Here is a 26322-nt window from a genome sequence, read left to right as displayed (position 1 = left end):
TATATGATTATAACATGTGATAGCTCAGTGCAGGTGACCTAAATATTTTTTTTAATTGCTGTAGTCTAGCTGTTCAGTGCAAAAAAAAAACATACACATTTTGAAGGGATTAGATTGTTTCTTACAAGTAGAGTCGTAGACTGTTGCTTTTGGAGTAATTATTGTATGAGAATATAAATTAATTCAAAAAATAATATTAAAATCGACAAGAAAAACAAATCAAGATTTAATAAAGAGATTAAACGATACCATCAGTAATAATTAAAATCTCGACGAAATATAAACAGCGCTAAAAAAAGATTGTTTTTCTCTTCCATATTAAAAAGTACTTCAATTACAAATCCCGCCAAAACAAATCAAAGCAAATATTGGAGCGGACATTAATAAAATCCATCCACAGTAATTAATTCATAACATTGAAAAAGGATCGTTATTCAACCCCAAACGATGCTTACAAAACAATTTGCCAAATAAAAACGCACATTTCGATTTCTGTTTTAATACGATGTGACGACACTTCTATTTTTAAAATGGTTTCAAATCGAATGTTCTAGATTAGTCCAGATTGTCAATTGTTTTATTTTTATCGATAGTAAAGCCAGCAGTATGGATTTTATCCTTTGTGAGTGTGAGGCTTAAAGCCGAACGCTCGATATATTTTACAGTAGATTAGCAGAGTATAAACCGCTGTAAAATCTATCTTTACGTTATTATGGTAAATAAGACTATGATAAATTAATACTGGACTATGTATAAGAAGGAAAGTGGAGCATTTAGTATAAACTTATCAACCTTTGTTTTTAGATATTTACTCGCTTTCCGGTAAATATTGTTCTCTCTTCCTTATCACTTATAAAGGATATATCGGGATTTGAAGAATACTTATATATGTTGACCGATCTACCCAATACGCACACAAAATTTCATGAGAATCGGTCCAGCCGTTTCGTAGAGTATGGTAACCTATGGTAACTTACATTGTGACACGCCACAGACTAATGATTCTTCCAACACTGTTCAAGCGGAAGAAAAATCAATAAGAAATACTAAAATCCACAAAATGGCGATCCCAAATCAATTTATCAATTAAAATCAACTTGGAAAGCGTAGGTTTCACGAAATTGACGGAATAAAAGCCTCCGTGTGTAAGCGAGGCGACCGTAATGAATGTTTTTTTACCCGTGTCCGTCGATGTTGGAATAATGTGGATATGATTTGTATGAATAATATTAAAGTGTGAATCATATTAATATTTTTAATTAATATAAAAGAATAAACAGTAAGTAATTTATAAAATCTTATGTTGTTTTTTTTGTCTGGTTTAAACGACTCTTCGCCAAAATCTTATTTTATAGGTACAATGGCGCGAGTTTTAGGTCGGTGAGCTAGATAGATAAAATAAAAATAACAATAAAAATTAATTGCCCAAATATTCCTTCAAATAAACCATCTTTATTCAAAAATCAATACAGGCATTACATCTATGTATGTACACTTTAAATTCACATAATATTACCTCTCAGTTATTATTTCAATAATTTTGCGTCAAGTTTCGTCTTTTATTTTTTATCAATTGAAAAGTCCTTTACAATAATACTCTCTGTCGCTTATTTAACAATATTCTCTTTTAAAATTAATACTTTTTTTGACAAATGGTATAGAAAATAGAGATATTATAAAAATTTATAGCATATCCTCAATTTTCATATTACGTGCACCTGTCACCACGACCACCCGCCTCGCTCCGTCACTGTCTAACACTACATGCGTAAATATACTTATTTTCTAAATAAATATATTATTTTCTATTAAACTTTTAAGCCTTGCATAATTAGTGCTGTCTCTTTCACTCATTTGTTAATTGGGAGAGAAAGAGCGTGACAGAATATTTCACAGAAGATAGGAAATGTTTTTCGTGTAGTTTCCTACGTAAATAATGATTATAATTAATTTGTGTTTTTATGTTTTTTTCATGTAATAATAAATTGATTACATTACCTATGAGTAATTATAATAGAACATGGTTTAATATGCTGAGAAGTAGACTAAAGATTGTTTGGATGTATGCCGGAAAATTTATCGTCAATGTTCACTATTACGAAAAAAATTTACTGCGCTAGAAGAGGGTTGACCAAATTTGGCACACTGAAGCGTAAACGGCTTGACAAATTTTAGTTTGAAACGTTTTGAGGTCAATTAACACGAATCTAACGGCAATCGTTTTAATTGTCACACTGTACAACAATTAACAAAGTTATAACTAATGACTGCACGAACTCTTTTATGCTATTAAGGGGAAAATCGCGAAAAACTTATGTATTTTTTTTTCAAGAATTACGGGTAATTGAGAATGAATTAAATAATTTTACCTATTTTCATCTGGATGGGAATTTTGGCCTAGTGTGATCGGACTATTCGCAAAACATATAAGACTAAGCTATAATTTTTTTGTATACTTGTTTATTTGTGTAACAATTACTGGTAAACCTAAATAAATAAATAAATAAGCTTATGTCATTTCCATCGATAGTATATTCTATTCTATTAGAATTTTTTCTATTTGTCTGGAGTCCCTTGTTAAATATCTTCACCTAATATATATCTTCACATATCTTTATACACAGCAGTGCAAACCAATCTCCTCACACAGCTTAAAACCACCATCACCGGCATAATATTTCCAAATACCAGCACCCCTGTATCAAAAGAATTTCGTTCCAATCAGGTATGAATACAACCCATAGCTCTAGGTATTTAATTGGCTCGCTATACGGCACGAACCAATCAACATATAATCCTTCTTTGACATCCAAAGGGACCATTCACGTTGCCAGAACTTGCGTGTTTATTGATTTATTATATTTTAATGAACGCGCTTTCAATGGTGTTAACGACTGTAATAGTTTGGAGTGTCTGTTTTAATGAAAATTCGTTGACGACGTTAGTTTTCAATCAATGATCGTTTGTATCGTATTTTATAGTTCGTCTACGTAGCATCTATCATTTCGTCAAGGGCACGTGAAATAAGTTGGATGGTAGAATATTATTTTGTATCAGGAAGCAAAGGAACCAAAAAAAAAGCATATTGTTAATTATTGTAAAACTTCGTAAAATAACATGATAAATAACAATTTTATCATCATCATCGTCATGAAAATCTGCCGGTTTACAGAAAATTCAGCACAGGTAAGTAATTTTTATATGAACCAGGAATTACATAGTTATCATAATTTAATCCGTCTCATTTCAATTTATGATCGATGATCAGCATACCGTTTTTGTAAGTTCAAAAAGTAACAAAATAACTAAATACAAATCATCTGAAAATAATATATATCTCCAATATTATTATATTAAACTACAAATAGTATTTTATTCCACCTCTAGTGGACTCCCCAAATACGAACAAACACCTGTGTCTCAATTATGAACTGCAGGCACAGATGTGATTCTTTGCAGGATTTATTGCTCGCTATAAGCGACGACCCGCGGCGCTGTTCGAATATAGTTTTATCATTTCTTGTTACTGTATATATATTCTTAGTTAATGCTTTGTGAAATGTAAGTTTCTGAAATTTTTATAGTATACCAATAAAAACATGTTTTTATTCAATTATATATTTTGTCAGCATTGAAAATATTACATATTTTTTTACCACAAGGTCCTTTAAGCAATATTATAATTAATTATTGTAAAAGTTAAAGTACATTATTATTTAATAATCTCCGCTAATTTACTACATCTTCGTATTAGATAATGCATGCACATGAAAATTTAATTATTATTTTGTATGTAAACACATAAAAATCTTCGTATTAGATAATGCATGCACATGAAAATTTAATTATTATTTTGTATGTAAACACATAAAAAATGACACGAATTTCAGCATGTATGACGGAACCACGGTTGGACGCGTCAGAGCGTGTAAATTGGAAGAGAAATCAAGTAAAAAAACATCCCCTCTGTTGGGGTGTTATTAAGATATCACTATGGTTACGACAATATCGACAAACATGAGATAACTAATCGGAGATTGGTTTTTGTTTTATTTTGTTTGTACTGTAAAGGGCACTATACGAATTATAATGATACCACAGAATAGTTAGTAGTAGCTAACGCTAATTATAATGTAGATTTAATAGTACCTAGGTACCTAGAGCGAAAATTAGAAATGCATATCTTTAATATGTATTTATTTTAGAGCTATTCTTAAACTCGAAACGGAAAGGTGAACTTTCATGACAGTCAAAATGTTATATGATATCTTCAAACAAAAATGATAAAAGTAAAATTGATAACAATAATAACGAGTTTATAATAAGTATACAGTATACTGTATTAGTGTCACACATATTTGTAAAAGCGCAAAAGCTTCACAATTTGTTTTCCACCTTCGAAAACTCACACATTATCATTTGAAATAAAAATCCTTACCACACACCTTTATAACACATGTGCACCAAAAAGTAATACCGCAGATATTTAAGCAGTAATCTGAAGAGGCATACTGGATGGAGCGATAGGCGCCGATACAAAGCGGCGGAGACCTGCCCTTTGTGGCGTAATGATACGCGCTGTATCGCTCGCCGCACTTATTAGTGTGCTGTCGGGTTATGACTACTGGATGTGACACTTTATTTTTATCTATAGAAAAATAGCTACAATGTACTACTTGTGCAGACCATAAACTTTATGAAGGAACAGGTAAAATATGAAATGCAGATCCTGAAGAACGTGGAAGAATTCGGAAGAACGTGGAAGACCTGGACAAACTTCGAAAGAGCCATTTTTTCGTCTAATATCATGCTATTCTGTGGAAATGAGAGCTATGCAGTTCAGATATTTTATGTTTGTAGATATAGATAATAGATATATTGTGCTAAGCTTTTCTACTAGGTGTAGATTCTTTACCTTAATCTACATGTATGTTAGCGCGTTTAATTTAAAGATAAAATTATATTTTAAAAGTAAATCAATTGAGTAACTTCATTAATTATTTTAACAATAACCAATTGGATAAAAGTATTAACAGTCATTTAATTATCGAGTAATAATAATATTTCATGTCGTATTCAAAATAACGATCAAAACAACACAAATAACACCTGCGCTGACTCACACTGTCACACCACTCGAATAGTTGTTTTGATCGTACTATAAATAACGGTCGTCTGCAGTTGCAAGTCATTTTTGTCTTGACTTTGGTCGAGTAAAGATGTCTAAGAAATATTATATCAGTATTTAATTACGTAATACAACCACGCTCTAACATGTATCATCACAGGGACTATTTATTTTGATAGCCTTATTGCCTAAAACACGATTGCGAGTAATCGCTCTACCAGTTTTATAGATTTTAATACTTGCATAAAACACACCTGAAACTGACTAGTCGTTTCAAGTATTGAATGCAAACACCACGGGTTATACCCGTCTGCAATGTGTATGTAATTATTTGTACTAGACCGACGGACGTATCATAATAATTTATGTAATTTTATTGGATAGGAGCAAATACGACAATATACAACATTTCGTCGCTTGTCACATCCAGCTCTCTAATCCTTCAATCCACAATCACCTAGACAAATTCACCCTCCCGCATTGTCACTTTGATCTCGTGTGTTTTGGTTTTCAGTGAGGGACACCGTTTCAATACACCTCTGCAGGCTTGCTGTTTATTTCGGTTATTGCTACACCCTGTAGTGCCCTGTACTATTACATGTATAGACATCTTGACCAACGTTTTAGGATATTAGTATTTGTTCTAAATTGAACTTGGGGAACTTAGATATTATATTACATTTTTAGATAGGTATACTATGGCTAAATATGTTATATGAAGTTCTTATATAAAAAACCAGATTGTTGTACATAAATTGGATTTCAATACAATGGTTGTTTATTTAGTAAAGTAGTGTTATAAACGCAATATTCGGTGTCTTTGGTGCAAAAATAGTAGTTATTCAGATAAAAAATTTGCACAAAATGAGATTATTGTTTGGATAAGTAAAATACTTTTATCAGGTAGCACGGTTATAAGTTATAACTTATAAGAAAGCCTAGGAGAGCGGCATAATTTTGTATATGTATTCATTATTTTGAATTGCTCGAGTGAAATGATATAAGTGTACCTTACCTTCAAGGAGGCAGATGAATTTCCTACCTGTTAAACTAAATCATTTTATCCCTCAAAATCTTTTGGTCACAGTGATACTTTTCCGTTGTAGTGTAAATTCCAATCGTCGACATATACATATATATACCTATATTTGAGACTATTTTATGCCACAGAACATTTGTGTATAAATAGAGGTACATTTCTACCATTAAGTGTGACATTGTTTTTCTCTCAACGTGCTTAAAGTTTGCCCTATTTCTGATACATTGTGCAACCAAAAGAACAAACTCCGGAATGGGGAGGCTAAACCTTTCCCCGGGTTTTTAATGTAAAAGTTTTAATGCATGTTTGACACTCTTTGTGCGGTAAACGTGTTCTATTCGATGAAGCATGGATTCAGAGTTTTGATGCTATATATTTTGTATGGACGTAAATTTAAAGAAAAAAAAAATAATAATAAGTACCTTATTAATGATATTACCTATCTTAAAGTTCAATAATTACAGGTGCCAAGTGACAAACCTAAATTAACTAGCGTGGTTAAGGGCTTGCGCCCTAATAAGAAGTTATCCCTAGTGGGATGAAAATCAAATAATAATAACATTTATCTCAAATATGTGAAAAAACCAGCCGATTTGAAAACCTCTTCCTTTAGAAGTCGGTTGATGATCATGTATCTTGTATGTTTCAAACATCCAGATTTCAAAATGTTCAACACTCCCATACGATTATTGTTGACGACCCTCTTCTAATAAAAATAAACCGCAGATGCGTTACAAATTCTGCTAATTAGCAACACCAGAATGTTTAAAATTAAACTCGACTATTTGAGAAACAGATGTGTTTCTATATTGTGTGCAAACGTCACTCCTAGTTCTACTTAAAGAGGGTAGGGCTATCTCAGCTGTGTGCTAAAGGCATATTCTGGTGTGTGATGCAAGCGATATTGAAACGATATCGTTTTCACGAAAAAGAAGGCAATATTTGAAGAAACCAAGGAAGGCAGGAATTCGTAAAAAATATTTATAGTCGCAAAAAATTTGGAAACTTGTGGTAGAGTAGAGTAATATAAACTTACTTTACATTTGCTTGGTCCAAATATCAAAACCGAAAGATAGATTTTGAGTAGGTATATGTATAAGAAAACACAGCAGAGCAAGAGTACAGACTATCCCAATTTAATAGAGCAATAATTAATAATAAAATATTTTTTAACATTTACTGAATACAACCTCTTCTGTGTCACAAGCGTCTCTTACCTGTATTTTTTCATGTATCGGCATTTCCATTGATCTAGAATAGCTCCCCAACACCTAAGGTAACAAACGATCGTTCGACATCAATTTGTCCTGTAGTCGTTAAAATCTCGTACCCTATATTAATTTTTGCTCCCCACGTCACGTCGGAAGTACGTTGTTATAGTCAAATTTACTATACTGATAGATATCATATTGATTTTGGGGAGTCTGTCGAACGTAAATTGTGGTAATAAGCGCTTTTAAGTTCGCGTCGATCGAGGTGCGATCGAGTTATCTTTTGTTGGACGGTTAAAGGATTGAAATGATTTATAAAGTCTAACTTCATGATAACTTTAAGATGTTATTATTAATAAAATGGAGTTAAAATTTTAAATGTTATGTTTTATTTATTTTTATAAAAAACACGCCGTGATATGAGGGCAATATTTTCAGAATGAAAAAAATATTAGTGTGGTACGTCTAAGTAATCGTCCGTAATTTCTTGTTGTTAAAATTTACAAATGACTTTGTTAACGACGATTTGACTTTATCGTTCTTGAGAAATTCACAGAAACTATACAAATTTTAATTATTTCTTTACTTTTAAATAACACCGATTACCTTTTAATTTATTTGATTACGCACACACTTCAAAACCTATTAATTTTAATGCATTAAAAATGCCATGCAAATCCGATACAAAGCAGTAGAAATTCATTATATTCTCTATCTCTATCAACTCCGTTTACAGCTTCAAATACCATAATACAAAGTAGACAGAAAAATCGCATAAAACATTTTCTCACCACATTGCAATATCAAAGCTTTAGAAGCCAACATAATGTTCATGGTTCATACATAAAAAATGTAAGAATCATGATGATCATTCACACTAGATGTAAATCACTCGAGTCGATTTAAACCGGCATATTCCTTAACATACTTATAGTCAGGAAGCAAGGCCCCTACTATTGTAACTCGATTCATATTTTGTTTCATATTTTTTTGGGTTTTTCTTTCGAGTATGTTTACTCTAGAGTACGTTTTCTTTTTGGAAATGTGGAAACGTCGGTAACGTCTTAACTTTAGACTAGAGTCTTAACTCTATGACTTAAATAACATTGTATACAAACATAAAGCAGTATAAAAAGGTAAATATGGTATTGAACTTGTAAGTATGAAATACACTTAAAACTAAAAATAATGTAAAAATTTATCAGGATTATTTTTTATTAATTCGTACACTTGTAACCAATATCTATCGTCTCTACAAACTTTATTCGTGTGATCGTAATAAAAACGTAATGCATGCTCAAATTAAATATTTTATCACTAATCTAGTTTTTTCTTTTATTTTTCCTTTCATAAAACCATCTCGCGAATATTCTCACAAAGAACTCGCCAACAAATAGTAAGGCAGTAAGATTTATTCCCCCAACACAAACTTCCGACACCATTCGAAATTCATTCTTCATGAAACGTGTGATGTAATAAAAATACCGTCAGATCCTACAGTAGGAGCCTAGATGATAAATTATGCACCCCCCGATTTAGATCGCACTGCATTAAGGTACCCTTTGATATATTTTTTAAGGTAGGAGTCAAACGTATTATACTGTAATAGAGCATGATGAATTATATTAAGGGTAATTGCGCGATTAGGGGAGGTCGAAAATTATTTGATAATATTTTTGTGAAACAAATTATACGTAAAGTTATTTATAATTTTATAATAAAAAAGGGGCACTTGATAGGGGCGGATGCATTTTTAATGTTCGTCTGATTCAAGTTTTTTAGGTGTAAAATAATCAACCTGCTGCACGCTCCAACCTAAATATTATTTTTGTAATTATATTGCATACTAGCGGTCCGCCCCGGCTTCGCCCGTGGTACATATTCACGTTTTCTCTACATAAGAACCGTCCTCGTACTTCAAGGTACTTCAAATTTATAAAAAAAGAATTAAAGAAATCGGTTCAGCTGTTCTAAAGTTATGCGCTTACCAACACATTTTGGGATTCATTTTTATATTATAGATTATATTAATCGATCGAATAGTCCAATTTAGCTAGGTAAAAATATTATTTTCAACCTTAGATAGCCTATTTATAAAGGTTGGCTTTAGGCTATATTATTTCAACACGCTAAGACCATCAGTACCGGAGAAATGCGAAAACTGCGGGGCACAGATAGTACATTAAATATCTTTGGCCAATCTTGTATACCTATACTTGTATACAAGATGATAAGGTGAGACAAGATGGAGACAAGATACATGATTGCATATTGTACTCATACATCAGACACTCAAGAGGAAAACACATAACACATTATTATGCGCTGCAGCCCTCCTGCTGAATCACTGCAAGCTAATAATGTGCACATTATCTCCGTGACTGTTTACTTTGAAACGACGTGATAAAGCGTTAGCTATTCAAAGACCAGGGTTTATAATATAGAATAGACTTGTGTTTTGTTACCATTCACAATATTAAAGATATTGTGCATCATCAACCTTATTAGAGAAAAATTATACTCCTGTAAACAACGCATGAAGGTCACAATTTAATTGCCAACTAAATCTTTAATTTCTAAATGTATAATACTCGCGTAAAATCAAACCCTAGAAAATACTATGCCAACAAAAGATTATTTATATATGTATAGCAGTAGCTCTCATAAGTAATTCCAAAGTATGGAACAATTGAAAAAAAAATTTCTGCACTTTGTTTAAGATTGTATCTCTATGAATCTCATTCTAAACTTTCATTATTACTAATGTCAAAGTCTAATTAAAGTGATAATAAGCATATTTTACATTCGGGGTTATATTTGTGAAACCAAAACACAGGAAATATAATGTGGAAATATTAAACTGGGCTGAACTGGCTTCGTTTAAGATCCTTTCAACACATTTCATGCGAAACGCAAGGGATGTGGTGAATAATCGAAATCTTCGTTAAGTGTAAGAGCTGCCGAACTATTTAAAATTATGATTAATATTTGAAAGGCGTCATACCTACCTGATTTATAATACGTTCTAAAATTACGAAATTCAGAACGAAGATCCTAATTTATATTGAAGAGATATGGAAACGAAGTATAAAGACATTCATTGGTTACTGACAAGGTTCAGTTAATACAATATTTTAGTTTAATTGTTAAATTACAATATATATTTAGTATACTATTTTCTTTTCATTAATCCCTGTGTCCTTTATTGAAATATTCTTCGATTATCTATTACAAGCAAATAGCCAACCGTCAATGTTTAATATTAACTTAAAAAGTATTCGCCGTCTCTTGCACTAATTTGCGTCAGTTTGAATAATTTCATACGACGCCTGATTGTAATGAACTTTGCAGTTAATTTACTGTGAATCGGCCTTTCAAAGAAGTCATAAATTCTGTAAAATGAGCTACAAAAATGTATCCGACGGCGACATATTGGTGCTGGCTTTAATTCGATGTGACTGATTGCTGTGTGAACGGTAATTAATTGAGAATTTCTATTTTAATTATTTGATTCAATATTCGTTGAACACATTTAAACGTTTAGTACTAATTTCAATAATTAATATTGGTATGATATTTGTAACCGTATTGTAAATTATTTAACTGTTTTAAATATGTTCGTTAATGTTTGTAGTCCCTGGTATAGTATTATTATTATTGTGATAGATTAAAAATATAATATACTAGCTCTACTTACCGTGGTTTTAATATAATACAGACGATGGAAAGAGAGAACATTTTATACTTAGTATTGGGTATTATAAAAAGACTTATGTTTGACCCTGGGTTTTTGATCTTATATTTTGTTTCCCCTTTTATCCAAATCTGTACTGTAGTTTAAGTGATTTAACAATGAACAAAGTGACATACAAACTTTTGCATATAACATTAATTGTGACATTTAAAGAAATTATATCTTTGCTGTTGCTAACACCTAATGTTACGTTCACATTGTGGTTCACATACACACCTCAGTCACGACTTAGGTTATCTTATGTTCTCTTGAAAGGTTTATAATCATTTCCTTTCTATGGGTTATCATTACTTTGTAGTTAATTGAATGTAGAGTTTTGAAATGCAATACATATTATTATTTACTAGCTTACCGCCCGCGGCTTCGCCCGCTTTGTCTAAAACCTAATAAATTATATACTAAAACCTTCCTCTTGAATCAATCTATCTATTAAAAAAACCGCATCAAAATCCTTTGCGTAGTTTTAAGATTTAAGCATACAAAGGGACATAGGGAAATAGGGACAGAGAAAACGACTTTGTTTTATACTATGTAGTGATTATATTCTACTAATTGGTAGAAACTTTGCCTTTAAATAATAAAATTGAAAAGTATCTTATTGCGCTAGTTAGTATCATATTATTAAGAAAAAATAGAAGGTATGTTACCAAAAATCGATTGTGTCGCATCATCTTAATAAAAAGCATTGTTCAGTTTAAGGTTCGTCTAAGAATTGTGAAGCCATTGCTATCTAAGTATATTCTGCGCTACTTACGTATTGTTATAAGGAACATCTTGCATAGGCTTAAGGCTAGGCAGATATTTGTTTTTGCGTAATCCTCGGATAGGATTGTTTCTATTTCACTTACGAATTAAACAATAATTTTTGCCTGGATTAACTTGTGGGTAATTTTATACAAGAACCACGCAAGCAAAGCCGCGTTCTGATGTTATTACTAATGATGAATGACGATGCTACCAATAAAAAAAATACGTGTGGGACTGCCGCGGTAAAGCTATTGCATAGCATGCCTTCAAGCCACACCTCCGAGCCCGTCGGAGCGTGCGTGCGAGCGTGAGGTTTTTTCGTTACGGAATTTCTCGATTCGGTCCCCGCGCTCAAGGCCCGCGATAGAAGCTATGCAATAGCTTAAAATAAAATAAATATAAGGAATAGAGTACCAACCAGGGTGCAATGACACCTATACAAGGATGGCAACCCTATAGTCGTGTGGATTATGCCCCTAAATAAATAATATTTGCAAACGCCAGATAAACGTGTTTGCATTCCATCTAATTTAATCCGTTGACACAGCTAGCTTATATTGATATTGTTCGATTCTAAGTTATTGCTATGTGTAATGTTTATGATACTTGAAGTGGGGGTAATATAAATGTGTATTCAGATAATGTAGTTATAATCATTTATACAGCTGATATAATATATAATGTATAAGCTCTCAGTTAAAATATTCAGCAATATGTTTTACGTAAATTGTATAGTTTAAGACAACTTGTATGTAGATATGTAATAATTTGCAGCCAACGCTTACATAATATACTTTATACCTAAAAGACGATCTTCGGCCTTATTACGTTCTTATGTATAAAGTTCGACTTGAAAAGTCTTTTTTTATATAAATTTTTTCCTCCATAATTAATTGGCTTACCACATTAAGGGCTTCGATTTCATGAGCGCTGAGCTTGTAAGAAGCATCTGATCCCACCAGACGTGGGGTCGATCTGAAAAAATAACAATTTATTTTAATAACCACATATAAATATTATGTATTTAAGGGTTTTTTAGCATTTTAATATATTTCTAATTTAAAAATTAATAACTGGCAGATATTATTGAATAATATTAGATATATTCCTTAAAATGATTTTTATATTCATTTATGCATATTTGTTCATGTCATTTTATGATAAGATATATAGTAGATAGGGTATACTTAGTATGATATTTACAGCCAATAATCTTTCTCTATAATATTAATTAATATAATTTCTCGATATCATCCACATGAAAATCTTTAAACTTCATCATAGCAAGAAAACTTACTTACTGTAATACTTTTAATTCGGCATAATTACATATAATAACTTTTTAAAGGCGAGATTTCAAAATAGATGCCCATATTAAAGTTAATTTAAAAACAGGAAGAAAAATAAATCTCCAGCACATATCGGCGAAGACTCCTTAATAATCAACATTTATTAAATGTTGCCAAGTGAACTTTCAAAGTAGTTTGTTTTATATTACAGTGCGAGTGTAAGCGATTTAATATTTCTTTTAATTTATTTATTCTTTACACAACCATAATGTAAACGGAAAACATAAAATAACGCAAGTTTTATGGCCCATATTTTTACATATTAATTCAGTCTGATTGGTCTAGAGTCTAGACTCTAGTACAGTCTCTATCATCCAAAGTGTTCGGTAGAGTCAAGAGGATATTATTATTTGAGACGTAAGTACACAAACCTAAACATTTGTTTTTAGCCAGCAGATTGACAACAATTATATTTAAGTTATTAAATGTAATAGCTAATTCGATTTTACACATAGAGAAGAAAAATTACAAGTTTCAAAAACTAATTTTATTAGCATTATGTTAAAAAAACTAATTTTTATTATTTTTTACATTATTATCGCTTACACTGTTACCATATCACAGGTAAGACAAATACGCTCATTTCCCGCGCTGCCTCCGCTCAAACGTTTTGCCGACAAATTGTAGCCGCGGACCCTTATTCTGATACTTCCTAGACTTATTACAGAATATTAATTTATATAGGTAGGTACTAAATGAAATATAAAATAAAATGTATTGTAAATACTAAGCGGTAGATAAGATCTGTGGTAGCCTACGCTTTGTGAATTTTTTTTTTTTGAGGTTTGAATCAGTACATTCAAGTAAGCATTTTCATACTTTTTCCTATAAAATTTCATTCTTTAAGTAAAATATAAAGGTAATTATTTTGAAATTAATTTTAAGAACTTAGGAAGTATGAATTGTTGAATTGTATTACGGATGTGTAAATATTTTTCAACCATTTATTTTCATACTATAACACAATAATTATAAATATTTAAATTAACGACTAAATATCCCACCGTAACATCTATGTTATTTAAATAATTGATATTTTGCGTAAAAAGAAAACCAGAATAAGCCTGCAAAACCTCAAAATATGAATCTCAGAAGTTTGGCGTCGCGTCTTATTTATGACGGCTATGCGGGATCTTACTTTTCTTTTAGTTTCGTTATTACTTTAAATTACCGATGAAATCTATTAATTCAACTAACTTAATCAAACTTTGTATGAAACTACTCAATAAAAAGTCAAATAAAGTTGATAAATGGCATTAAAAATGTAATTACATATTTCTTTCAAATTTTTAAATCTGAAAGTGCACTGAATTTTTAATTTATTAATAAATTATTTACACAAGAAATTTAATAAATATTTTGCATAGTATGTCCATTAAAATGATTAATTATCTAGCAGTCGCGATGCCACTATTGTAAGCCCAAAAGCCTTTGTAAAAATCATAATAAAAAATTCTTTACAAGGCTATAATTTATGAGGCCTATCAGAAATTAATTATCTATTAAAGCTCGTTATAAACTAATACAAAAAATATGTTTTTTTCAATCGTAACCTTTTAATATATAACTACAATGCAAAAAACACAGCTACTAGCACAACTTATGTTATATACCTAGCCTTTCCTAAACCAATACAAAAATGTCTTATTGCATCATAAAAACCTTTAAACATTTTAGCAATACAAAAACTTAACTTTAACTTTCACAAAATTATGACTAAGAAGGCTCTCTACATACGTTAATACAGAAAATAACATTTCACGTCATTCCTCTATAAAACGGCCTATTGTAAAACACTATAATTTGATTTACTTATTCCTTTCTAGCCGGTGTTTTGCGAACGTTTAACTGAGATAGAATTTCTCAAAGTTCAAAAGCTGCATTGGATATGTTGATTGGTCACGGTTGTAGATTGCAGATTACTAGAGAAACATTTGATAATGTGCTGTGAATTAATATTAAGCTTTTCAAAATAAGTCTATTAGAGTCGTAAAAACTGTAGTACTAATTAAAGTTAGGTATTAAAATACAATGAATCTCACAGAACAAATGTCTTTTATATTATGTTCTGTGATGAATCTACAACTCACGTAAAAACTACATCTGACATCGAAAACAAAAAGAGGTCTAAAGAGTAAAGACTAAACTAACAATAAACTTAATAATAAAATACTAAAAAAAAATTACTTTAAAACAATTACCTAGATACACTAAACTAGACCTACAAACAAAATAAATAAATTTAAATTTTACACAACTTTTTATTCCCATTAATTTTGCGAACTTCTTAAAACTCTTCCCGAACAGCTTCAATATGGACACCTTCAAAAAAAGAGCTTACAGCTACCTGAAAGGCCATTAAACTACGCTATTCCCTAATCCACCGATGGCATATCCTATTCTACCCTATATCTTGTCCATTTCCCTCTTCTAGTAGGCAACACCCGTAACATCAGCTGCGGTAGTCTATGGGCGGCGCACTTAGCTTACCATCAGGCAAGGCGTCTGCTCGTTTGCCTTCTAATTTCATTAAAAAAAAAAAAAAAAAAAAAAAAAAAACTTATAAACCTGAAACACAATTTAAACGCAATGTTCAGTTTTGTATCAAATCCAAAAACGAATCAAAATAGAATCCAGATTGGAAAACTAAATAAACCAGTAAATACTTTACTCTTTAGTAGAGTTTCATATTTCGTAAAATAGCATGAAACCCATTTATATTTCCAAAAATAGCACCAAAATAAAATGACAATCGTCACCAATTTCTTATAAACCTCTCAAAATAATATTAAGTCTAGTTTATAAATAACCAAGCCCCTTTTGTGTTTTCGGTGACATGATTACCGTGAGTCGATCTGACCTCTGGGGCAAATCGCAAGGGGCAGATCTCATCTCAAAAGGGCGTTTCTGCCTCATGACTTATGGTCACGTCAATGCAATACTCAGCTATTGTGGAATTAAATTTGTCTGAATGTGTAGGGAATGATTACTTTTATGTAGTTGGAGCGCTTTTTTGTTTGATTAAAGAAGCATGGAATAGGGAGCTCTTTAAATGAAGTATAAATGTCTGTGCAGATATGTAAAATTTTTCAGTGTATAAAAATATATGTTATGTATCTAATTTATTGTATGTAATTGGTACATTTACGGGTAGTTTTTTTAGAGTTATAGTTATTGTTAGTTTTTCTTATATATGACCTATGAAATAAAGGAGTTTGAAAATAATTTTCTATGTTTTATTTATAACATGTTCATCATTCCATTTATATTATAAAAAATAAAAAAACTTTAAGTTTTTATTGTTCATCCATCTCTAGTTTTTTACCTCAGAGTAACACCCTTACAATAAACAAGTTCCTTGTATTCTCGCCTGCAACAAAATAGCAATAAATTATCGCGCAAAACAACTTAAATTGCATTCATCTTGAAGTATTAACAGTAATTGACAAAGCTTGGGGATACGGAAGTAAATGTAGCATCTGTCACAATATTTCGTGTTTATGTTTGTTTGTGACAGCTGCACTTAGCTGATTAAGAAAGAGACTGAATGTGTAATAATAGGTAGGTCTAGGTAATGTACTTAAGCTTAGCTGATTAACCTTTTGACCGCCAGAGCAAAAACGCATCGCCGTGCCCTCCACGCCAAGCCACAAATTCAATGAGATAACCTTGAAAATAGTAGGGAGTCCAAAATGTTATCGATAAACATAATAATTCACGTCTGAATATTTGAATAAACAGCTTATAACACAAAAATAATATTTATTTAACCTCATCTCCTACTGTAAAAACTTAAGACCACATTTATAGCAACTATCAACAAAAAAAATCAACCTTTTGAGATACAAAAATACATATAAAATTGCAGCAAGTTACAGCACTATTCTCTATCAGTTACGCCCCATTGGCATGTATATGTCGTGGTCATATCGTAGATTTGATCATTTCATGATATGAGTGGCCATTTCACGAAATGGTCGCATATCGTGAAATGGCCAACATAGTTTGATCAGATCATTAAATCGTCAACGTTTCACGATTTGGTCATCCACATTTGGCCAGATCGTATAAAATATAAAGAGTCCATAAAATATTAAAAAATTTCAGAATAACTATATTCTAAAAACTTGTTTAATGTCATTTAAGTTAGTGCCGCGGCAGCGGCCGGCGAGTGCTTGAAGCGGATCTCTTTTTAAAAAACAAAAAATTATAATAATATAGTAGTAGTTTCTTAAATTATTTTATTTAAGTCGCATTTTTTCTTAAATACATATAAGATATCCACATTTTCCATAGTACTCGTACCTCTTCGTCGTAAATTCTTTGCTATGACTTTCTTCATAATATTGTTATTAAACGAATTATGAAGTTTTTAACTGCGAATAATTTAATTTTCGCCAGCGGCCGCCATCTTATCACATAAACACAGAGCTTGCAGCGCCTCTACCAACGATTAATGTAACTATTTTACGATATGATCAAATAATTTTGATCATTTCATGAAAAAACCGTGCGTTAATTGGCCATATCGTGAAACGATTTCTTATCATTGATCTGCCCAAACCACATCATGATGTGGCCAAACTAAATTGGCCATTTCACGATATGCGACCATTTCGTGAAATGGCCACTCATATCATGAAATGATCAAATCTACGATATGACCACGACATATACATGCCAATGGCGCGGGCAACCATCCTTTTTTTTATAATCTCTCGCTTCTGATTAGGGATGTGTAGCTGTATATTATTATAACTTATCGAGTTTATTTATTAAGTTTATATGAACTATAGGTATTATTGTGGAGTGTTTATTTGTAAATATCAAAACAACTATTACCTTTAAATAAAGGGAATTGCATTAAAACTACATATTTATTTTCCAATCATTTAGTTTAATACTTGAGTTATTACAAATACTAATTATATGTATACCTATTTAGGTCAATTACCATATTTTGATATGACATAGCGACAATTTGTATCATAAGAATATTCTAATAAAGGCACTGATTAGACTTATTAGGTAATAAATTTTGAAAACTGCTAAATAGGTAAGTACCTACAGATTTTTAGAGATATTTATACATTTTGGACCTAAGCGAATTTTTATCATTACATGGACAATAAATATTATGCTAGAACGCATACATTGTGTTTGTGACGATAAAATAAAAAATAATAAAAAATCAACAATTGTATATACCTAATCATTATGTTCATTAACAGCCTTGTATTTACCTACCTATCTATATAATTATTATGCTCATTATTAGTCTTGTACTTATTTGATTATAATATTGGTAGATACCTACTCGATAAAATATTTTTACAACTTTCCGCACTTAAGAGCGCCCTTCCCAGCGGCACTATGTTCAACGCGAGCGTGATCGAAAAGCTTGTTGTTTCATCCAGCGCAATGTCAGATAAAGAGGTAATGCGAAAAGACAGAGAAAGAGCGCTTAAGCGCTAGGTTAGCATTCGCCTATAGGTATATATTCAGCATATAGGCCGATCGTCCTCCTCGACGAAGCGGGTAAGCTCTTTGAGCGCATCATCTCGAGCCGCATTCAGACCCACCTGACAGGAATAGGACCGGACCTTCAGGATGCGCAATTTGGTTTTAGGCGGGGACGCTCCACAGTGGATGCCATAGCTCGCCTTCGTGACATCTGTGAAGGATGCGTCTCCCAAGGCGGGGTTGCATTGGCAGTATCCTTAGATATTTCCAATGCATTTAATACCCTGCCTTGGGACAAAATTTTAGACGGCCTCGCCCGACACCAGCTACCGTTGTATCTCCGCCGTATTGTCCACTCATATCTCTGCGGGCGCAAAATTGCCTTCCCAAGGCAAAATGGTTGGGGTAGCCACGGCGTTGCATGCGGTGTTCCACAGGGCTCCGTACTGGGGCCTCTTCTGTGGAACATCGGGTACAACCACGTGCTGCGAGGAGGGCTGCCGCAAGGAGTTAGCGTCATCTGCTACGCCGATGACACCCTAGTGGTGTCCACGGGTCGGGACTTCAGGGAGGCGCGACTTCGAGCTACAGCAGGAGTGGCACAAGTGGTCGGTCGAATTAAAAGCCTCGGGCTAAAAGTAGCCCTCGATAAATCCGAGGCTATATGCTTCCACGGCCACCGGAGAGCTCCACCACCCGGGGAAGAGATCGTGGTGAGCGGGGTGCCCATCCGGATCGGGCCCAGACTGAAGTATCTCGGTTTGGTGCTCGATCCGCGATGGACATTCCAGGGCCACTTTTCGGCACTGGCCACCAAGCTCAACACCACGGCAGCGGCACTTTGCCGCATTATGCCAAATATTGGAGGGCCGAGCTGGGGGTGTCGCCGACTGTTCGCTGGTGTGGTAAGATCACAAGCGCTGTATGGGTGTCCGATATGGGCGGACAAGCTGTTGACACGTAACACAATCGTGCTGAGGCGGTCCCAACGAGTAGTAGCCATAAGAGTTGCTAGGGCGTATCGCACCGTCTCTTATGATGCGGTTTGTGTCATTGCCGGGACTGCTCCATGGCATCTTGAAGCCGCTGCCCTGGCACAAGTTTATTGGCGAAGAACCGAGGCAAGAGAGAGGGACGAAAACCTGCCCTCTGAAACGCTCCAAGGATGGAAACAGGAAGCTCGCGACGCGGTGTTTCGCCGATGGCGTCGAGAACTAGACTCGACTTGCGTGGGGGCCTGGACTTTGAACGCAATCAGCCCGATGCTCAAGGAATGGGTGGATAGGCGGTGGGGATCGGTCAGCTATCGGCTTGTGCAGGTTCTGTCTGGGCACGGTTGCTTCGGCAGTTACCTGCACAGGATCGGTCGTGAGCCGGCTCCCGCCTGCCATCATTGTAGCAGCCCTCAAGATACGGCTTTGCACACGCTTGCGGAATGCCCAGCATGGACAGATGAACGTAGGTCTCTCGAGAGCCTTCTAGGGACAGACACCCAGCTGACCCTGCGGGCTCTTGTAGAGGCTATGGTCACTGGCGACACTGACCGTGCATGGAAGACCGTCGTCACCTTCTGTGCAACGGTTATGAAAAGAAAGGAGGACGCAGAGAGAGCCCGAGAGAACGACCCAGCGGCGGATCCTCTGCGTCGGCGCAGACCCGGCAGGCGTAGGCGTCTTTATGACCAGCGCCAGCCATAAGACCTTAGAGAAAAAGCGCGGGGGGAGGTTTTCCGTAGGTACGCGCATACTATAGTTATGCTCGCGGCAAGGAAACCGGATCCCCTCGCGACGTAAGGTGGATAGGTCCGGAAATGGAACGACGATATTATTTAATATCGTCGCCCATTGCCACTCCCGGGCCTCGAAGGGCCGCCAAGAAGCGGCAGTCGCCACAGACGGCGGGGGTATAAGGCCTGGCTGTTAACCCCCGCCGATCAAGGCGATAGACGGCTACCGTTGGGTTTTAGTGGGTATGGCTTCGTGCGAGTCCCACATACCCCCTTGGACAGTAAAACTGGCGAGGGGGATGCGTAAAGGCATTTCCCAACGTGAAAAAAAAAAAAAAAAAAAAAAAAAAAAAAAAAAAAGGTTAGCATTCGCCATTCGGTAACTTACGCCGCGGCCGGTCACTCGCACTCGATTCATTCATGAAAATGATCCGTCGATCGTGAGTAAACAGTAAAACGAGACTCAATAGATATTATTATATTTTTCTATCGGTCGCGCGGGACCGGTTGTTTGGGCGCTTAGTGGATATCGTACGGCGCGCTTTATTATAATATAGTTATTTAGCTATCTATATTTTCGTAGGTAGGTATATTAATTACTCTGAAATGCTGGAGCTTATCAACATAATTTGTTTTTATTTATTTTTAGCACTGGAGGTACTTACTTACCGTACGTGAGCTATTTTTACAACACGGAAAATATTCATACCATACATTACCTTTTTCGTTTTTTATGCAAGTAGGTACCTATCTCATGAACGAACAAAGAAATTCAGACAGATTTTCGAAAAATATTTGTAACTAGCGGTCCGCCCCGGCTTCGCCCGTGGTACATATTTCGCAATAAAAGGTAGCCTATGTTCTTTTTCAGGGTCTAAAGATTGTCTGTGCCAAATTTCATCAAAATCGTTCCAGTAATTTATGAGCCTATTCATTACAATCAAGCAAACAAACAAAGTTTTCCTCTTTATATTATTAGTGTAGATAAAAATCTGATTAGGTAGATACCCCACAAAGAGTCTACCAGTTCGCTGTAAATTCACTCAAGTTTCACTTGGCTTCGCTTGTTATGTATACAACATGAAAAGAAAATAATAGAAACCTAATTAGTCCGTCAGTTAGATACCTATTTTTTTTTCTTTTGTACCTATATAAACCAAAACTAACAGGGACACGTGGGCACAAGTTACCCGCTAAATTTGATTGTAATCGGTTCAGTACTAGTATTTGCGTGAAAGAGTAACAAACACACACATACATCCTCACATACTTTGGAACTTATAATATTATTATAGGATTATAGGATAGGTATAGGATTATAGTAGGATAGGATAGGATTGCTCGTTATACAGAGCACAAAAATGTAAAGGTGTAATGTATTTTAGTTACGGAGTAACAGTAATATGTAAAAGCAGATTAACTAATAATTTATCTATTCAGTCTGTCTCTTATGAGTATGTTGAAATTAGGCAGGCAATAAATAAAAATATAATATACTTATCCTACAGATATCTTACAGGTAACAAACAACCTACGTGTATACTATACTCATACAGGTCAATTTTAGTACAGGTGAAGTCGTCCACCAGGATCCTCCAGCTGGATCCCCCAGGTTGGTCTAATAAAATAGTCTAAATACAATTGTGTAAGATATTTATTATTCTAGGACTATAAATAAAACCCTTTGTACTAGTTGTCAAGATGATTCCGATTTCCTTCAAACACCAGACTGAAAGAGGGTTTTGAAAATTTTGCAAAATACATTTATATATTATTATATTGATAATACACTTTGCTTTCCGCCTTACCTAAGCCGTGATACATCATTACTGTCAATGTTTTCTTTGTTTTCATTTAAAAACCTGGAAAATAAAATTTTAATACCTATGTACCGTGACGTCACAATTTTGTGCGATTTGTACAAAACCTTGACTCCACAGTCCACACAAGCCCCTACTTTACAAACATTACAAACATTAGTGCGCTATATGCTATATCCTCGTGGCTCGTACCCACGGCCACATAGGTACAGCAATTTTATATATACGAACAATTATTTTAAAAACGAAAAGGACTCACATTTACGAAAAAACCTAATATGAACCTTTTTAAGATCAACCTTGCAACGGTGTAATAATAATCTGCTCTAATGTGTAGGTAGGTTTGTGATATGAATCACAAAACTCATGAAATGTACGTACTCAATAATACTTATACCTATATATAGGTAGTTTGATCTAACGTAATAAAGTAATAGTGCAATCTTCGGTCATTTTCTGTGAATATATATGTAACTACCTTCCTAATACTGTTACAATATGATGTTATACGGCATGAAAAGAAAATAATAGAAACCTAATTAGTTCGTTAGATAAATAAAAAAAAAATTTCTTTTGTGTATAAACCAAATATATATATACAATATATACATGTTTATATTGTAAAACTAAGATAGATTTTATATAAATTAATGTCTTGCGTCCTGTTTGCAACAATCTACAATAGAAAATTACCTGCGTGGGTAGGTACCAAGAGTAGGTACCTAAATAATAAATACTCACGCTTGTTTATTCTTTTGTTTTGTGGGTCCACATTTTTTCCTTCGAGCCGAGAGACGTAAACGCTTTTTATTACTTTTTCGGTAATTTGGCTGAGTGTTATCTGTAAAAATCAGTAGATAAGTAGGTATGTTAGGTAACAGATCTATTGTTGTTTGAAAAATGTGTCTGTTGAAGATGATGAACAGATAGAAGGCAAGCTAATAGGTATATAACTATCTAATGTATGCAACTGTTTAAGTACCTAGTTGGTATATTTATATTTCGCTATGTCCCTACTTGGGTCTTGTATAATTATGTGAAAAATCGACTTACCCATTTTTCAAAACGATGTCTCGTTTTTCATAATACAAGTCTATATAGGTACGTATATATTATACAAGCAGTCTGTCCTGGCTTCGCCCGTGGTACATATTTACGTTTTATCCATATAAGAACCATCCTCGTTCTTCAAGGAATATAATAAAAAAAGAATTGCCGTGACAACGCAAAACGGGTTTCATTTTTTTTATAATACTAGCGACCCGCCCCGGCTTCGCACGGGTGCAATGGCGGCCGGCCGCGGGTACCGACGCAAACGCTACGTCCCGCAATTTTTAAATCTGTAATATCTTCGAAAATATTCAATTAAATCATACGGTGTAAATGGCCATATAGATCTATATTAAATGAACAATGTATTCAAGGTATTTAATTGGTTAAGGATTAATGCTGTATTGATTAAAATCGCTTCGAAAATTAGCCATTATTTGTCGTAAAAAGTAAATGACAAAAAAAAGTAATTGTGCGTTATCCATAACTCCATAAGAGATAGACATATACCATCACGGACTTTTCTGTAGACCTTTTCAATGTGTACAATACTTAGTACATTATTTTGATAAAACTCGTAGGGTTCAGCCTGCGTTTGCAATGTAAGCGGAAAAAATGGAATTATTTACATCACATTAGAAACCTCAAAAATAACAGTACTTCTCCACTATTTAATATTATTATATTTATAAACCTTCCTATTTAATCACTCTATCTATTAAAAAAAAACCGCATAAAAATCCGTTGCGTAGTTTCAAAGATAGCATACAAAGGGACATAGGGACAGAGAAAGCGACTTTGTTTTATATACTATGTAGTGACTAGCTGCTCCGCGCGGTTTCACCCCAGTGGCTTCACTCCTGGGGTCGTAGCGTGATGATATATAGCCTATAACCTTCCTCGATAAATGGGCTATCTAACACCGAAAGAATTTTTCAAATCGGACCAGTAGTTCCCGAGATTAGCGCGTTCAAACAAACAAACAAACAAACTCTTCAATTTTATAATATGTATTAGGTGGTATTAGTATAGATAAAAATGAAACCCGTTTCGCATTGTCACGGCATCACGCGTGAACGGGTGGACCAATTTCGATAATTCTTTTTTTATTATATTCCTTGAAGTACGAGGATGGTTCTTATGTAGAAAAAACGTAAATATGTACCAAGGGCGAAGCCGGGGCGGACCGCTAGTAGGTAATAAATTATCTCGTCGTCTATTTCCTTATCATAAGAAAATCGGTGTCCGTATTCACTAGTGCCAGGTTCGTTTCACAATATAAATCAATTATCCTTTCGCAAGCAAAATCAGTGTCCGGTGTGAAAAATAAAATCGTTCGTACTTAGTAAGTAAAACAGAATGCACTAAAAATAATATGCAACTGCACAATTTACTAGGTACGTATATTGTGCAGTAGTTCCCGAGATTAGCGCGTTCAAATAAAAAAAACAAACAAACTCTTCAGTTTTATAATATTAGTATAAATAAAAATGAAACCCGTTTCGCGTTGTCACGGCATCACGCGTGAACGGGTGGACCAATTTCGATAATTCTTTTTTTTATTATATTCCTTGAAGTACGAGGATGGTTCTTATGTAGAGAAAACGTAAATATGTACCAAGGGCGAAGCCGGGGCGGACCGCTAGTAGGTAATAAATTATCTCGTCGTCTATTTCCTTATCATAAGAAAATCGGTGTCCGTATTCACTAGTGCCAGGTTCGTTTCACAATATAAATCAATTATCCTTTCGCAAGCAAAATCAGTGTCCGGTGTGAAAAATAAAATCGTTCGTAAAAATAATATGCAACTGCACAATTTACTAGGTACGTAAATTGTGCAGTTGCATGTTATTTTTAGTGAATTGTGTTTTACTCACTACGAACGATTTTATTCAACAAACTCAATACCTACTAGTAACAATTCCCGAGGAACGAGCCGAACGCCTTTCAACTCCTGCGTCTCACCCTGCACGGCTCGTCCCCCGCATACTTCTTACCGTCACGCAACAAGCAGTTGAGAGCGCGATAACATTGAATGATAAATAGTGTGCGGAAATTTTATAAAACTTGTTTCAAGAAATACGTGATTATTAGTAAACCTTACAAGTTTGTTACAAAAATGTTTGACATTTAGAATCTCCATTACATTTGCAAGGTTTAAAACCAAATATTTTTTTTACTGGTATAATTAATAAGTACAATAAAAACGCCTGAAATTCAGATAAAATTCGTGCAAAAAGCAGATTTTTGGAGACTTATACTGCATTTGTTTTTCCAAATTTTGAGTTCGCGTTTTATTAGAAACCTAGGTATAGTTCAGAGGATACCATTTAGTTAAAAAAAATTCAAAGAAAGATCCTATACAACGCCATAATCACGTACAAGCGTTTGTATGGAGAGATGCACGGGTTGACCGCTCTTAACAACACGGCACGCGCTTACGACGTCACCAGTCCGACATCTATTCATGTCGATGGCGCAGAAGGGATTGCACATCGATGTGACATCGATACTGTGCTAGGGATGCGCATGATTGGCGAAAAGGAAAATATTCAAATCAACAATATCCACAATATAGACAATATGGTATTATACCAAAGAATGTAGTATTTACCTTTTTTCTCAGTGACTAAGCTTATATATTTTTTTTGTAGTTATTACAAAAATTAAGCGAATTAGAGTAATTTCGCTGAAATTTTAATGAAGTTACTTGAATATTACACTACATCACTAGTAGGCACGTATACATGTCATTGGCGCGAGAGAACATGCTTTTTTAGCCAATAATTAAGTTATTTTTTGTCATCAAATATTTGAATAACTACTTGGCAATTTTGTTTACTGTGTACAATTATGTAATAACTGGGGATTCAGTTCATAAACTGTATAAATAAAACACGTAAAAGTAAAGGTTTAATATGTTTATTTTGTATTTATCTATGATCTGTTTCTTGGCATGTATAGGTGTCGTTGGCGCACAGGGCACGATTGCGCATGACATCTATAGATGTCATTGGCGTTCAAAAGGTTAAGAA

The 26322-nt window shown here is 33.9% G+C and overlaps 1 protein-coding gene and 1 long non-coding RNA gene across 3 annotated transcripts in view; both read right to left on the bottom strand.

Annotated features, from left to right (window-relative positions):
• LOC123693533 (kinesin-like protein CG14535) overlaps positions 1–26322 on the bottom strand; it is a 267034-nt gene that overhangs the window by 201588 nt on the left and 39124 nt on the right. Inside the window, exon 3 of the mRNA XM_045638690.1 lies at positions 12782–12854. Coding sequence (XP_045494646.1) covers positions 12782–12854 — 73 coding nt within the window. The remainder of the gene's footprint in view (positions 1–12781; positions 12855–26322) is intronic.
• Positions 22054–23406, bottom strand: LOC123693539. 2 transcript variants are annotated; one of them, XR_006751696.1, is made up of 4 exons: positions 23291–23406; positions 22979–23078; positions 22226–22279; positions 22054–22146 (listed from the first exon to the last, which is right to left on the bottom strand). It is a non-coding gene; the product is annotated as an uncharacterized LOC123693539 (long non-coding RNA). The 2 variants fall into 2 exon arrangements; XR_006751695.1 differs by having other exon boundaries at positions 22979–23406.

This window comes from Colias croceus, chromosome 8, assembly GCF_905220415.1.
Source record: "Colias croceus chromosome 8, ilColCroc2.1".
NCBI classification, from domain to species: domain Eukaryota; kingdom Metazoa; phylum Arthropoda; class Insecta; order Lepidoptera; family Pieridae; genus Colias; species Colias croceus.
Note: the sequence above shows the minus strand (reverse complement) of the source record. Positions and strands in the feature narration are given on the sequence as shown.